The following is a 15,896-nucleotide window of genomic DNA, read 5'->3' on the forward strand; positions in this document are numbered from 1 at the left end:
GCCCGGGGGAGGGTGGCGCCGTGAGCGAGCGGGGACTGGGCTCTCTTGCCCCTTCCCCTGCCCCTGGGCCGCCAGGATGGAGGCGGGGTCGGGGCCCCCGGGTGGCCCGGGATCCGAAAGCCCCAACCGAGCGGTGGAGTACCTGCTGGAGCTGAACAACATCATCGAGAGTCAGCAGCAGCTGTTGGAGACCCAGCGGCGGCGCATCGAAGAGCTGGAGGGCCAGTTGGACCAGCTCACCCAGGAGAACCGCGACCTGCGGGAGGAGAGCCAGCTGCACCGCGGGGAGCTGCACCGGGACCCTCTCGGCGCGCGGGATAGCCCCGGCCGCGAGAGCCAGTACCAGAACCTGCGCGAGACCCAGTTCCACCACCGCGAGCTGCGGGAGAGCCAGTTTCACCAGGCGGCCCGGGACGTGGGCTACCCGAATCGGGACGGCGCCTACCAGAACCGGGAAGCTGTCTATCGGGACAAGGAGCGGGATGCCTCCTATCCACTCCAGGACACTACCGGTTACACAGCCCGCGAGCGCGACGTGGCCCAGTGCCACCTGCACCACGAGAACCCAGCCCTGGGTCGTGAGCGTGGCGGAAGGGAGGCTGGGCCAGCGCACCCGGGCCGCGAGAAGGAAGTCGGCTATTCCGCGTCAGTGGGCGTGGGGCAGCGGCCACCGCGAGAGCGGGGCCAGTTGAGCCGTGGCGCATCCAGGAGCTCCAGTCCTGGCGCGGGTGGAGGTCACAGTACCAGTACCAGCACCAGCCCGGCTACAACACTCCAGAGAAAGTAAGAAATGTGTTTGCAGCCCCCACCCCGCCCTTCCCCTCTAGATCCTTTTCCAACTTGTGTGGCAGATAAGTGTGAAGCCCATGCCTGATTCCATTTCCTGCTTCTTCCGTCCCAACGTGGAGAAGCCAGGTCTTCCTCTACTAGCTGACACCCTTTCCCTAGCCATCACACACTGGGTTGGCCAGATGAGTGCGGGCGTCTCTTTTTTGCCCCCTCGAGTCCAAGGCCAGTGAGAGACTAAAGCTATCACTACTGCCTCCCTCCACTTCTTCAACCCCCAGCTGTATTCTTGCCAGAGGATGGGTTAGATTTTTTTTTTATTGCCAAAGGTGGTATCAACTGAAAGCCCCAAAGGACATACTCCTACACACCTTTTGGGGGGGGGGGGCTGCTGATCTTGTCTCTTCTGGCAGCCTCTGCTCCATCCTTTCCTGAGAGGCAGGTAGGAACAGGAATGAATTCTGAAGGCTGAACCGTCCCTCTGAAGGGACCTGCAGCACATCTTGGCCGGGGGTGGGGGGGTGGGGAGGTGGGGGGTGGTTGGTGGCGGCAAAGATAGGGAGCAAAGATGGAGGCTAGGGCCCTTGGTTAGTTTCTCAAAGTCCAGCTGGTCTCCACCCTTCAAGAAAAACAACACCCATTTAAAGAGCCCTACGAGGAAGGGAAGCCTATAGATCTCCCCTCTGTCAGATCAGCTTCAGTTCCTGTGCTGGGGTCTGTGTATTTATTTGAGACTGGCAATATCTCCTGAGTTGATGGGACATGGGCAGGGTCCACTTTTTCCTTGTAGATCCCATTGTGTGTGCTTTTTGAGATAAATAGATTAGGCTGAGAGTCAAGGGCATGCAGGTTCACAGGGATGCCCTAAAGGCCCTCCTATTGCTTTTCTGCTGTATTGGAAAGAACACCAAATTGGGAGATAGGAGAACTGGGTTTCCCTTCCAGCTCTGTTGTGGACTGGCTTTGTGACCTTGACTGAGTCCCTTCCTCTGTCAGTCTGTCAGTCCCCCTATATCTCTTTTAAAGGCAATGTCTGCCTTGGATGCTCTTCAAGGACCCCTCCAGCTGAGATTTGAGGTTCTGTAATTAATCCTGCCACACTAAAGAGCAAGTCTGAGGTCCTTTAGCAAATGGACAGGCTTACCCCTCCTCTCACTGCTCAGCTGGTCCTACCATGTGCCACAACCAGTGGAGTGTCTCTTGGAAGCTGGGCTGGGGGTGGGGAAGCCTTCTGCCTCAGGAAATCTGCCGGGAGACAGCCCTCTGCAACTCCCCCATGGTGAAGCAGCAGGCTGGGGTGCTGGGTTGAGATGGCTGGGCCCCAGGAGCAGCAGCTGCAGCTTGAGGGCTTGGCTAGGCTCCACTGCAGTGCACCCTCAGCTAAGTGTTGGGGTGGAGGGACAGCCCCAGAATGATCTGGAGACCAGGCAGGGCTTCTGGGAGCCCATTTCCAAAGGATTAACCTGCGCACCTTGGAATACTGCGCCGGAAGAAGAATGCAGGAGATCAAGGCCCATTAAAGAGAGAATCATGGTGGGTTGGGGGCAGAGAAAGATTGAATGGAGCATTTTGATTCTTGAGCTGGACTGGAGACTTCTGTAGAGGGATCAGGCCTCTGACAGAGGGAGCAGCCTCATTATTGTATGACTCCATAGAGCGGAACCAGGAACAGCGGGAATGACTGAGATCAGATCAGGAAGAACTTTCCAACCTGGCCAGCTGTGATGCAGTAGATTGCCTCAAGGAGTGGGGGTGGTGGCTGTCCAAACATGTCCAGCAGAGGCCCAGTGGGAGTCTGAGAGAGCTGGAGGAAACATAATTCCTGACTCTCGCATAAAGCCCAGTGAAATGACTTGAGTCTTCCTCAGTTTCAGAATTCCATTGCCCTCAGATTCTTCATCCTCCAGACATGGGTCTGAGTTTCTTGGCTGGCTGGAGGCCCATTTGCCCTTCTGCCATCCTTGCAGCCTGCTTCTGGGTTATTTCTTTCTATACACTTTCCAGATTGCTTGTTGGAATTCCTTGCATCACATTTCCTACTGAGTTAATAAAGGGGTTTACATGTCACCTTGAATTTCTCTCAATCACACATTAACTGCCTGCCTAGCCATGATTACTTCATTTGGACTTCACAGCAAACCCTGTGTAGCTAGCTAGCATCAGCAACTCCGTTTTAGAGACGAGGAAACTGAGGCTCCAAGGGGCCTTGTTCAAGGTTATGCTACTAGTTGCTAATGGAGCTGGAACTAGAATCCAAGTCTGCCTGTTTCCACGGCATTTTATTTATTCCCTAGAGCTTGGCAACCCCTAGGAGTCTAGGCCTCAGGACCTGGTCAGATACTGAACTGGGGAAAGCCAAGAGAGCCTTATACATCTCGAGGTTTTGAACTGGAAAAAATGGATCTGGGATGAGTGGATTCGATGGGGAGAAAAAAAGGCTGTTGCCCTCTTTTCCACCCGCCTTTCTGCTGGTGTCAGGAGGACCTGTAGCCATTGCTGTCACCAGTGCTGCTGCAAGCGACTCCCCTGCTAGGCCTGTTCAGGGTTTATAAGGAGTGGGTGAGAAGGCTGCTGCTGGAAGCGCCGGCAGGCAGGGTGGGAGTTCAGCAGCTGAGGCTGCAGCATTGGGGGAGGACAGGCAGAGCTGGTACAGGCTGGGCTCTGCTGGGCCCCAGGCTCCCTCTGGTGGAAAAATTAGGGAGAATAGGGCCTGGGTCAAGCGGTAGCTTTTGGGGGCCCATTTTGCCTAAGGATTTTCTTTAGCTCTCCCAACCACCCTGTGTGTCTGTCACTACCGTCTGTATGTTACAGCATAAGAAACTGAGGGCTTGGAGGAGTGAAGCTCATCAGACGTCATGCTACTAACATGACACACTTAGAATCCTGTGAACTTTCCCTTCTTTTCTTTGGGCATCAGCTGTCATGCCCGTCCTTGTCCATATCATTCACTCAGGACTCCCACATCCTTCCACATTGCTCCTTTGGCTATGTTCCAGGATGCCAGGGTCTCTTCTTCCTGGCTCTGGGTGTGGCCTTCCTAGTGTGACAGAAAACAACATGAGTCCCAACCTTCTTTTCGTCACTGATCTACTGTACACATGAGGGTTTAGTTAGTTTTTTATTAGCTGTTGATCCTGACTAATGCTTATATCTTTTTATGTTGTTCCTTCCCATGAGTAGAGAAGAACTCTCTTTTGTTGTTAATCTTGGTCTGGTCCCCGCTGTAGTTCTGGCACCTAGGGTAATGTACAGGAGGCTAGGGCCCACTGCTGAGTGCCCCATGCTGAAGAAAGCTGTGTTCCTACACTTTCTGCATGGGCCTAGCTCTGGCTGTGCTGTAGGCGGTGGTGGGCTGCAGCCAGTATGGTGGCAACTCTCTATCCTCTGCCCCCACCCACCTTGCAAGCTGGCTCACATTGGGTACAGCCACTAGAGAAGCCTGCATGGTGTTCTTGATAGCCAGGGTGATGTGTGGTCTGCCTTGTGGCTACTGAGCTGTCATCTGCAGGTGGTGGAGTGTCAGCATGCTCCCTACGGGAGCTGAGGCCACTGGCAGAAAGGACAAGCTAAGGAAGAGGCTCTAGGGAAGTCTGGCTTCTTTAGGGTATCAAGTCTTTTCCCGGGTGTCTTTCCTTCTTCTCAGAAGGGAAACCATTTATTGCCCCCTCCACTATGTTGTGAGCATTATGCTGGTGTGGGAGAAAATGATAATGTTGAGTTTGATGAGAATTGGGAGTTTTGCTTCTCTGTCTAGATCTGGGGCAAGAATGGGGTTGTTGTCACCCACAAGCATTTCTTGGCTGTGTGCACAGAGCAGGAGGGGGCCACTAAGCTGAGCAAACACCATGCTCTTGGCACTTGCAGAGCCTTCCTCCCACCAGCCAGGGAGACAGGGTTGCAGGCCTAGTCAGACCATAGACACAATGCTGAGAACAAAGTGAGCAGCAAGGGTGATGACTGGCAGGGTTTCTTAGTGAATAGAGGGATGGGGCAGGCTAGGACACTAGTTGAGGACCTGGAAAGTAGGGGAGGGTGCTTTGAAGAAGGGTAGATGGGCCCCTTGTGTCCAATGGAGATGCATGGCAGAAGGACGACACCAGACCCAGGCTTCATGCCCGCTGCCCTTGCTTCCTCTATCCCACCCCTGCTGACTGTGGCCTCTGGATTTGCTGGGAGCCAAGTAAAGGCCTAGAGCATGATGAAGAGGCCACATACGTACTAAATGAGTTTCAACTTTCTGTGTGCCAGGCAGCTTTATGTAATAATGTAGCTATGTAATAATAGCTAACATTTTTCTCCCGAACTTAACAGTGTGCTGGGCATGTCATTCTAAATCCTTTCCATATAGTCATTCTGTCTTCACATGAATCCTTTCATGTAGATCGTTATTCACTCCATTTTACAGATGAAGAGGCCCAGAAAGTTTGGGTAACATATCCAAGGTTCCTCAATAAATAAGTGACAGGACCGAGAAAGAGCTAGAAAGAACCCAGGTGGCTAGGCTCCGGGCTCTGCAGCACTCTTCTGTTCTTACCCACCGGGCATCCTAATCCTACTTCTCTCGTTTTCACAGAATCCTTGCCAGGTGAGTGTTACTCTTTTCCTCACTTTTCAGAAGAGGTAGTGAGAACGAGAGAGGCTGTGACCTGCTGACCGTGCACAGCTGGATGGGGCCCAGAACTTTCTGGCTCCCAAGTCTGCAATGCACTTTTCCCGCCCACAGGTAGGGTTTAAAGCATGGACACCACTCTAGGCATGACTCTGGCTTTCCCCCTACAGAGCTCCCAGGCTACTGCTTGAGGCAAGGCTGGTCACCTCTCACAGTCACATCTTGATGTTTTTCCATAGTGTCCTAAGAGATTTCCCCTCCTGTTCTTTCTCTGTCAAGAGAACTGGAGCCAAGCCATGTTCTTTAGTCTAGCTCCTATGTTTTCATTTTCTTTCTACATGTTTTTGCCTGCAGCTTCCCTTTCACTCATTTTTGTGAGTTCCTTTCCCACAGACAATGCTCTAGTCACCCTGACCTGTGCTCTCCTGTGTGCTGCCATTGTTAGTCCACGAAGGTCTTCCGATAGCCTCTGGGACTTGACTTGGCTCGTGACTTCTCCTTGATTGCTCTATCAGTTCCCAGGCTGAATTCACCTGTCATCTCTCCTGTGTTTGTTTGCTGATCCTTCTTTTCTTTCCTTTTTTTTTTTTAAATTTGCGATATGGTCTTCCTGTAGCCCCATCTGGCCTGGAACTTGCTGAGTATATCCGCTGGCCTCAATCTCAAAGATCCACTTGCCTCTGACTCGGAGTCCTGGGATTAAAGGCATGCGCCACCACTCCCAGCTCTGCTGGTCCTCCTTCATCAGTTTAATCCATGACCTTTGCAGTGAGCAGTCTAGCCTTTTTACATCTTCATAGTTGTTCACGTCTTGTGTCTCCTACTAGACTGAGAGCCTCTGAAAGGAATCAGACTTAACTGACATGTACTGAGTTGCAAGTCATGTATTCAGTCTTGTGCTCAGTGCTAGGGGAATGACAGAGGAGTGAGGAACTTGGAAACACACAGCACAGCACATAGTAGCTGCTCAATCAGTTTTGAGTAAACAAATATTTAATTAAGCCCTGGTGAACTAATGACCAGAGCACCTCATTTTTTCTTTATTCTGGACTCCTGTTGAGAGAAATATCAACCTCAGAATTCTCTTGGCTTTTCTATGGCTCCTTCCTCATGCTCCCTGGAGGCTTTTGGCTTTTGATCTCTGTTTCTCACATCTACTAGTCTCCCGATTCATACAGTGACAAAGAAGCAGAGCTGGATGAGACTTTGGAGACATACAGGCCTATCTGCTTGCTGTCACATCTTCTTAGCATATTGTCTATGTCATGCCATAATCTTGACCCTTGGTGCAAAGTCCTCTCTCCTGAATGGACCAAAGAGACTTACATAGGATCTGTGTGCAGTTTGCCCAGCCCAGTGGCAAGCTGCTTAGTTACCCATCATCCCATCATTTCGTTTCATTTCATTTCTTTTTCTTTCTTTTCTTTTCTTTTCTTTTCTTTCTCTCTCTCTTTCTTTCTCTCTTTCTCTCTTTCTTTCTTTCTTTCTTTCTTTCTTTTTCTTTCTTTTTTTTTTTTTGAGACAGGGTCTCCCTGTAGTCCCAGCTGGCCTAGAACTTGCTTTATAGACCAGGCTGGCCTTGAACTCACAGATATCCCCCTGCTTCTGCCTCCCAAGCATTAGGATTAAAGGCATGCTCCACCATGCTTGTCTTTTCTTTTCTTTTTTTTTTTTTTATTCATCCAGTCTTTATTGAGATTATATCCTAGGCCAGATGCAGTGTCTTGGGGTGGGAATGGACTTGGCCGCTTTGGGTCATTCCCTGATGCAGTCCATGGCAGGATAATAACACATTAGTCACTGGCAAGAATGATGAAAAAATGACTTACTTCCTTTGTAGAGGGGAGCTGTTTAGGGAAGGATGATTTGCCAGATAGTCTAATTTCCTCTTGGCCTCTACTGTCTCACCAAGTATCCACCTTGAAAGTATGTATACAGGGAAGCCCATCCTAGTTACTTAGTACCTGAAGCTCCTTAGGACCTCAGAGCTCTGAATACTTGCTATGAGAATTCAGAGAAAGTTCTGGAAGGTACAGTGTGAGACTTTAGGCATGATTTCACTTTCAGAGCCTTTTTTTCCCCCAGCTGGACATGAGGACACATCTGTATTTTCTAATGTGTATGATTATGCTACACCCCCCCCCCCACCCCCAACAACCTATTCCCTAGTATATCAAACTTTCCTGGCTGTTCTTCCTTCTTATCATCAAAATTCTGATTAGGATTGAAAGCTAAGGATAAAAAGAATAGATGAGACTGCCCTGCCCCCTAGAGGCAGAGGGCAACAAACACCATGAAGACGTCTTAACTGAAAACAAAGATGTTCTAGATGATCAGGATTGTCTCTCTGATTCTTAAGATGCAAATCAATCACCACTATCACCTGAGAGAGGTATTTTTACTAATACCAGATGCATTTCTGTGGTTATATTATTTTTTAAACTAAAGATTTTATGTTTAATTGGCACATAACTGTTGTACTGGAGCTATAAGTTTTTGGTTTTTTTTTTTTTTTTTTTTTTTTTGGTTTTTTTGAAAAAAAAAAAAAAAAAAAGAGGTGGAACTCACTATAGAGACCAGGCTGGCTTTGAACTCACAGAGATCTGCCTGCCTCTGCCTCCCAAATGCTGGGATTAAAAGCGTGTGCCACCATGCCCAGCTGAGCTATAAGATTTTTATACTTTCTTAAAGGCTTAGTGTGTTCTGCATGTCCAGGCCTTATGATTTCCTGCTGGATCCCAGGACATAGTATGCTGTACTCACCTGAATCAAGCCAGTGTTTTCTTCTATATAACCATGTTAGAATTACTGTCATTAGGGGCTAGAGTGTAGCCCTTCATTAACATGTGTGAGGCCTGGGGTTCAACTTCTGCTGTATTCCCTGTCAGAATAATAAACATTACTCATGGGGAAGAATTGTGAATAAATTAGTTATTAAGTCTTTGGGAGAGGAGCTTAGTTTATTCCCAGCACTGAAAAAAAAATTATTGTTGTTCTATCTGTGATGAAAAGTAATACCTAACTGGCACCTCATGCAACTACACATCTGCTGTGTTAGCCACTTTTGGAGTAACCCAGTGCATTGTAATTGTAAAAATTTAATACAGCACACAGTATGTATTTATTCAGCAATAGGCATTATTATTAATGACAAATTTGTAAAGCTCTGTACTATGGGTTGGGGAGGCAAGAGGAAGAGGCCAAGTAGGCACTTCCCATATTTCTTTTTTTTTTAGGTTCTTTTAAAAATATTTTATTTATTATTTTTATTTTATGTGTATTGCCTGCATGTATATAGTTGTACCTGTGTCGTGCAATGCCCACGGAGGTCAGAAGAAGGCATTGGATTCCCCTGGAATGAGAGTTACAGATGCTTGTTAGCCACTGTGTGGGTGCTGGGAATTGAATCTGGGTCCTCTGCAAGAGGAACCAGTGCTCTTAACTGCTGAGCCATCTCTCTAGCCCCCACTCTCCATATTTCTGACAGACAGGTCAGTGCACTGAATATTTGTGTGCCTAGTACATGCCACACCTTGTGTCCTAGCAGATGGAGTTTGGTGATTTGTATTGCACAGTTCTGACTTCAAGGTGAAGAAGGTAGTAGTGGAAACAGATGAATGCAATATGGTGTCCAGTGAGTTTTGCCATAAGGAAGGATAGGAGATACCTTGGATATCTACCAAGACTGTCAGGGAATGCTTCTTGAAGGAGGTGATCCCTGAACTGAGGCACAGAGGATCAATAGGAGTTAGCTAAGTGAAGGGGGACTGTATATGGGTTGCTAGAAATTGAGAGCAAATGGGAGGTTAAGGCAAAGGAGACAGCCTGAGTGGCAACATGGGTATATGTGAAGGGAATGGGCACATTTTTTTAAGTTCAAAACAAGCTAGAGCAGCACCTGGAAGGCAAGGAGTTTCAGAGAGGAGGGGTAGCCTGGAGAACTGGCCCAGATCATGACACATGAATGGTAGCATCAGGAACTCCAGGGTTTAAGCTGCCCATTGCACAGTATATTGAGAGTCACATTTTGTAGTGGTCCCCCTAGAAGGGCAGGCTGCAAGATAGATTGGAAGATGTCTAAACGAAGAGATAGGTGTAGCATTCTAAACAAGAGACAGTAAGACTACACACCTATTCACAAAAGCCAAGACAGGGAATCAGTACAGATGTCTGTCAGATGAATGAAGAAAAAAAAATACATATATATACATATATATATATACAAGTAGAGTTTTATTCAGCCATAAAAAGAATAAAATGATGTCATTTATAGGAAACTTGGATGTAACTGGAAATCATCATGTTAAGCAAAATAAGACAGACTCAGAAAGATAAATTTCACACGCACACATGGGCTAAGGAGATGACTCAGTGAGTAAAGTACTTGCTACATAGCATGAGGCCTGAGATTGGATCCTCAGCATCCACATAAAAAGTTGAGTATGGTGGTGTACTCTTGTAATCCCAGTGCTGAGGAGGTGGAAACAGGAGGATCCACAGGGTTTGCTGGCTAGTCAGTCTAGCCAGTGAGCTGCAGGTTCAGTGAGAGACCCTGTCTCAAAAGATAAGATGGAGAGTGACTGAGGAAGACATATAACACCAACTTCAGACCTCTACACACACACACACACACACACACACACACACACACACACACACACGTATACAGATACACACAAATATATATGACGTGAAAGCAGAAGTGGGACTATTTGGAGGAAGGAAGGGTGCCAGTGGAAGGGGGAAAAGAGAACAAGAGGGGGTCTGGGGGTGAATATGAGCAAAGCTCAATGATATCCATGCATGAAAATGATATAGTGAGGCTGGGCGTGGTGGCACATGCCTTTAATCCCAGCACTTGGGAGGCAGAGGCAGGTGAATATCTGAGTTCGAGGCCAGCCTAGTCTACATAGTTCCAGGTCAGCTGGGGCTATAGGAAGACCCTGTCTCAAAAAAAATAAAAATAAAAAAAAGAAAGAAAGAAAGAAGGGAAGAAAGAAAGAGAGAGAGAGAAAAAGAAAATAAGTGAAACTAATTTTTAAAAAAGAAAAGAAATTATTAAGAGAGTAGATCTCATTAAAAAACAAAGACCTACACACTTTGGCAGTAGGAGAGAGAATGATATTGACATTATACTCTGTCAAGGTGCTATCATATAAGAGAACATGGCCCACTGTGGGAGCCCAGAAGAGCCACAGTCATTCATGACCTACAGGGTTAGAAATGTCAAATTTCAAGCTGGAAGGACTTGAAATGTCATGCAGCTGAAGGGGACTCATTTTACAGGTGAAAGATTGAGGTCAGAAAGGATAATCGACTGTTTAAGGCCATGCAAAATATAAGCAGAAGAGAGGGCTCTAATGGGAAAAGTTGCCATAATATTAACACCAGTATTCAAAGCAGCTTCCCTTGAATGGGCTATTTCCTGCTTTTAAATTTTAGGAAAGTTGTGGAATTGTTGTTTTTGTGTTCTACGCACACACACACACACACAAAAACAAAAACAAAAACAAAAACAAAAACAAAACAAAACAAAAAAACCCCAAAACCCAAAAATCAAAACAAAAAAACAACAAAAACAAAACAAAAAACCAGGGCTCAAAGAGATTGGGTAGCTTCTTGGAGATGAGGCAACAAAGAGAAGGCATCACCTAAAAGGGCTCTTGCTTGGATGGCAGATGCCCTCTTCTCTGATTTGTCGCCTTTTTGGGTCATAGCTGGGATATGAGCCCTTCTTTTTCTCCACCTAGCTTAGGCCCAGCCTTCTTACTGCTGTTTTTGCCTTACTCATAACAGAGGCAGCTCAAAGGCCATTTCTGGCTTGAAAGCCAATCCTGCCATTCCCACCTTTGAGTTTTCATAAAAAGGAGGGCTGTGCTTTTTAGGAAGACAGACTTGTGCTTGAATTGAAACTCCGTCTCAACCTGCTGGATGACCTCAATGAGGCTGTTTTCCGTTTTCTGAGCTTTCATTTCCTGGCCTGAAAAATGGAATAACAATCCCCACTACTCAAGATTAACCAAGATAATTTGGATTTCATTCTCTGATGCTTATATATGCTCAATAAAGAGTTGTTTTCTTTCCCTTTCATGAAATCTCCTGTGGACAGTGATTTGAAGAATCCAGTGCTAGGCAAAACTTTGCTTTTCCTGAAAATGATATATTTCCTCCTTGCTAATATGAGGCTGTCATAGCTCATTCTATCTTCCTTTTTGCCTCAGATACCAGTTAACTTGAAGTGTAGCTCTGGCATTTTTGTTGATCTCTACTTTCTGAGTTCTTATTTTTCAGTTCAATTTCCATTCTGTCCTTATCTGTGTTCTTGGAGTAAGCAACCTCAAATCCTTCATGACTCAGGCAGGTATAAATAACTAATGGGTGTAAATAGTTTAATGAATGGAAGACTGGAAGGGCCAGACTGGCAATGCTGAGATTTGAAGAGGACCAGAAGGTGGTGCAGGCTGAGCCTGTTGAAAAGCTGTCTGTATGAATGGTTGCAGGGAGCCGCAGTATTAGTTTGGAGGGTCTAGCCCTGTAACCACCTTTCATGCTTCTGCTTACAACAGAAACAAGTATTGCAGACTAGGACCTCACATCACCAGTTATCACTCTCAATGTTTTGTTTGCTTGCTTTGTGACAACGTTTCCCTGTGGCCCCAGCTGGCCTGGAATTTGGTCTGTAGACAAGGCTAGCCTAGATCTCACAGAGATCTGCCTGCCTCTGCCTCCCCAGTGCTGGAATTACAGGCATGCACCACTACACCTGGATCCCTCACTGCTTTGTGTGTACCACATAGAAGACAGAGGTCCGAAGAAAGGAAAGGGACTTGATTTTAGAATTTTAAAAATTATACCAGCCAGTCAAGATGGCATCCACCTGAGCTGGGAAGCTGAGGCAGGAGGATCACTTGAGCCCGCAATTTCAAGGCCAACTTGGGTAACACAGCCACGATCTTATCTAAAACACAAAACTAAGAATAGCATAACTAAAGCAATGTGTATATTCAGTTCTTAAAATATTTCATTTATTTATTTTTAGTTTTTAGTTTTTTGAGACAGGGTCTCCCTGTAGCCCCAGCTGACCTGAAACTTGCTATATAGACCAGGCTGGCCTCAGTCTCACAGAGATCCACCTACCTCTGCCTCCTGAGTGCTGGAATGAAAGGTGTGTGAAAGTCAAAGGACAGTCTGTGGGAGTCAACTCTCTCCCCCCACTATGTGGGGACCAGGGATCCAACTTAGGTTGTTAGTCCTGGTGGCAAGTGCCCCATCCTGCTTCCTGGCCCTGTAACTTCATATCTCTAAGCAACATGCTTTACTGATTATTTCTTTACTTATCAACTTCAAGCATTATCTCTCTTTTTTACCATTTAATGTTTTTGTCAGTTTAAAATTAGTATACAAAGTTAGGGGTTAAATTATGAGATTTTCATAACTGCTTTCAACAAATAAATGGATAAAGAAACTGCAGCACATATACAAAATGGAGTTTATTCACCCATAAAGAAAAATGAAATCATTACGTTTGAGGAAAATGGATGGAAGTGGAAATCAATATTGTAAGTGAAGTATCTGAGATCGGGAAAGGCAAATGTCATGTTTTCTCTCATATGCACACGTGTGCGTGCGTGTGTGTGTGTGTGTGTGTGTGTGTGTGTGTGTGTGTGTGTGTGTGTGATGAAAAGGGAGGGAAAAGGTTTTAAGGGAGGATTGAGGTGAGAGAAGAAAAAAAGGTAATAGAATACATGTGACATGAAAGCAGGAGTAGGAGGAGGGCTGGTGGGGGAGGAGTCCTAGGGAGGGGGGGAGTGGGGAAGAGAATCAACCAAACCTTTTTTTACTTCTTTTATTTATTTTAACACTGGACTCTTCCCCCATCCCAGAATTTTGAAAGTTACTATTTATGTTCCTTTATTGGTTACCTTTTAAACTTCATTGGACACTATTTTACACTCTTCATTTATTTTCAAAATTTTTTTATTTATATTTTTCTATTTTCAAGTGTATGAGTGTATTCACTGCATGTATGTAAGTGCACCCATGTCGTGCAGTGACCATGGAGGTCAGGAGAGGGTGTCGGATCCCCTGGAACTGGGCTTACAGATGGTTATTAGTGGCCATGTGGGTGCTGAGAACTGAGCCCGGGTCCTCTGGAAGAGCAGCCAGTGCTCTTAACTGCTGAGCCATCTCTCCAGCCCCACTGTTCATTTCTTATTCCTCCAGTTGTCCATAATATCTTTTGATCACTCACTTTGTGTTAAATAGTTATTTAATATTGCCTCTTTCCTTCCATCTCTTCTTCTTCCACTTTCCAATCTCTGTTCTATACTTGTGGATCTAGCAGCATTGATTACATTTCCATCTGTCCTGTGAAAATAATCAAGTGCTTTATCTAGATAAACTGGTTATAGAGCTTGGCAGCCAATATATGTTTATGTGGTTATTACTATGCTACTATTGCTCATTGCAGCGTCAAACAGTATACTATAATTATACCTCCTATCCCACAATTCCAATATTACAGCAGCTATACTCACTGGAGAATATTGCTAGTGTAAAGGCCAAGCAAATTTTTTTACATAGAGTCATACACTATAGCCCAGGGTGACCTAGAACTCACTTGTGATCCTCCTGCTTCATCCTCCTGGGATTATACATATGCACCAGCATGCTGGGTCCATATGTTCTTTTCCTGTGCTCTATCAATTGTTCAAAATCATGACACCTTTTACTATGTTTTACTTTGGACCAGGAATTTATTTCCTTTTCTTTCTGTCTTTCTTTTACTTACTACTTTCATTCTGACTGTTATGTGGAGTTCCTCAAACCAGAGATAGGCATAGCACATCTTCTGGGATAACATTTGACTTGGTGATTTTTTTGGAGGCAGGTTCTTTCTATGTAGCCCAGTCAGGCCTGGAATTTATGATCCTTCTGTCTCAGCCTCCTGAGTGCTGGGGCTTGTGGGTATGTGTGTGCCACCATGCCTAACCAGGAAAAGAACTTCAAAATTTTCATTCTGAGCCAGGTGTGGTGGTGCACACCTGTAGTCCAAGCACTTGGGAGGCAGAGGCAGGTGGATCTCTGTGAGTTCCAGGCCAGCCTGGTCTACATAGTGAGTTCCAGGACAGCTGGGGCTACAGGGGAGACCCTGCTTCAAAAAGACAAAAAAAAATTTCATTCTGAAACACAATTTGAATAGAGGAAAGTGTTTAGATCGCAAATGGTCTGATCATATAAAGCAAACACTGATGTAACCAGCACTCAGAGCAAGATCTGCTTTTCATTTTACTTCACTTGGTCTCGGGGAATTCTTTCAATCTAAAGTACTTTGTCTCCTCTTACACTTTTTCTTTTTAAAAAATTTGACATTTCTGGGGCTGGAGAGATGGCTCAGCGGTTAAGAACACTGGTTGTTCTTGCAGAATGCCCGGGTTCGTATCCCAGCACCCACATGGCAGCTAACAGCTGTAATTCCAGTTCCAGGGGATCCAACAGCCTCTTCTGACCTCCGTGGGCATTACACGACACAGCTGCACTTACCTACATGCAAGCAATACATGCATACACATAAAATAAAAATAATAATAAAAAATTTTAATTTGACATTTGTTTATTTATTTATTACGTGTATATGTGTGTGGGGATGTGCATGCCACGGCTCATATGTGGAAGTCAGAGAACAACTCACAGGAGTTGGTTCTACCCTTCCACTGTGTGGGTTCTGGAGATAAATTAAACTTGGGTCATCAGACTTGCTGGCAAGCACCTTTACTCACTGAGCCATCTTATCCCCCCCAATTTTTTTTTAAATCTTAAAAAATTATTGCCTTATTTCTTGACAACTCCCTCTACTTCTTTTTTTCTTTTTCCTTTCTTTTTTTGCTTTGTTTTGTTTTTGTTTTTTGAGGCAGGGTCTCACTCTATAGCCCTGACTGGCCTAGAACTGGCTATATAGGTTAGGCTAGCCTTGAGTTCACAGAGAGCTGCCTGCCTCTGTCTCCCAAGTGCTGGGATTAAAGATATGTACTACCATGTTTGGCCCTCCACTTCATTTTTTGTTTTCTTTTTCCAGAATGTTGGTTAGTTGGATATTGAATATGCTAGATTGATTCTCTGGGCCATATAACTTTTCTCTCATACTTTCTGTTTAACAAACTATGAATGAGGGGGCTGCAGAGATGGCTCAGTGGTTAAGAGCACTGACTGCTCTTGCAGAAGACCTGGGTTTGATTCCCAGCACCTACATGGTGGCTACGAACCGTTCTTAACTCCAATTCCGGGGGAATCCGATGCCCTCTTCTGACCTCTGTGGCATTGCATGACATGGGTACACTCACATACATGCAGGCAATACAGTCATACACATAAAATACAAATAAATAATAATAAAAAAGATGTATGAAGTGCACAAAAATTCAATAAAAATATATTTAAAAAAAACAAAACAGTGAGGGGCTGGAGAGATGGCTCAGTGGTTAAGAACACTGGTTGTTCTTGC

General features: G+C 45.7%; 1 protein-coding gene and 1 long non-coding RNA gene across 3 annotated transcripts in view; one reads left to right on the plus strand and one right to left on the minus strand.

The window, feature by feature from the left end:
- LOC103747322 overlaps positions 1-587 on the minus strand; it is a 2,840-nt gene extending 2,253 nt beyond the window's left edge. The window contains exons 1-2 of the long non-coding RNA XR_607841.3: positions 446-587; positions 143-256 (exon numbers count right to left, since the gene is read on the minus strand). This is a non-coding gene — a long non-coding RNA (uncharacterized LOC103747322). The remainder of the gene's footprint in view (positions 1-142; positions 257-445) is intronic.
- Iqsec2 (IQ motif and Sec7 domain 2) overlaps positions 7-15,896 on the plus strand; it is an 89,657-nt gene continuing 73,767 nt past the window's right edge. For both annotated transcript variants that reach the window (XM_008849694.1, XM_008849695.3), the window contains exon 1: positions 7-783. In XM_008849694.1, the coding sequence (XP_008847916.1) occupies positions 77-783 (707 nt within the window). In that variant the 5' untranslated portion in view covers positions 7-76. The remainder of the gene's footprint in view (positions 784-15,896) is intronic.

Source organism: Nannospalax galili, unplaced genomic scaffold (assembly GCF_000622305.1).
Source record: "Nannospalax galili isolate Female #2095 unplaced genomic scaffold, S.galili_v1.0 scaffold225, whole genome shotgun sequence".
Classification (NCBI taxonomy): domain Eukaryota; kingdom Metazoa; phylum Chordata; class Mammalia; order Rodentia; family Spalacidae; genus Nannospalax; species Nannospalax galili.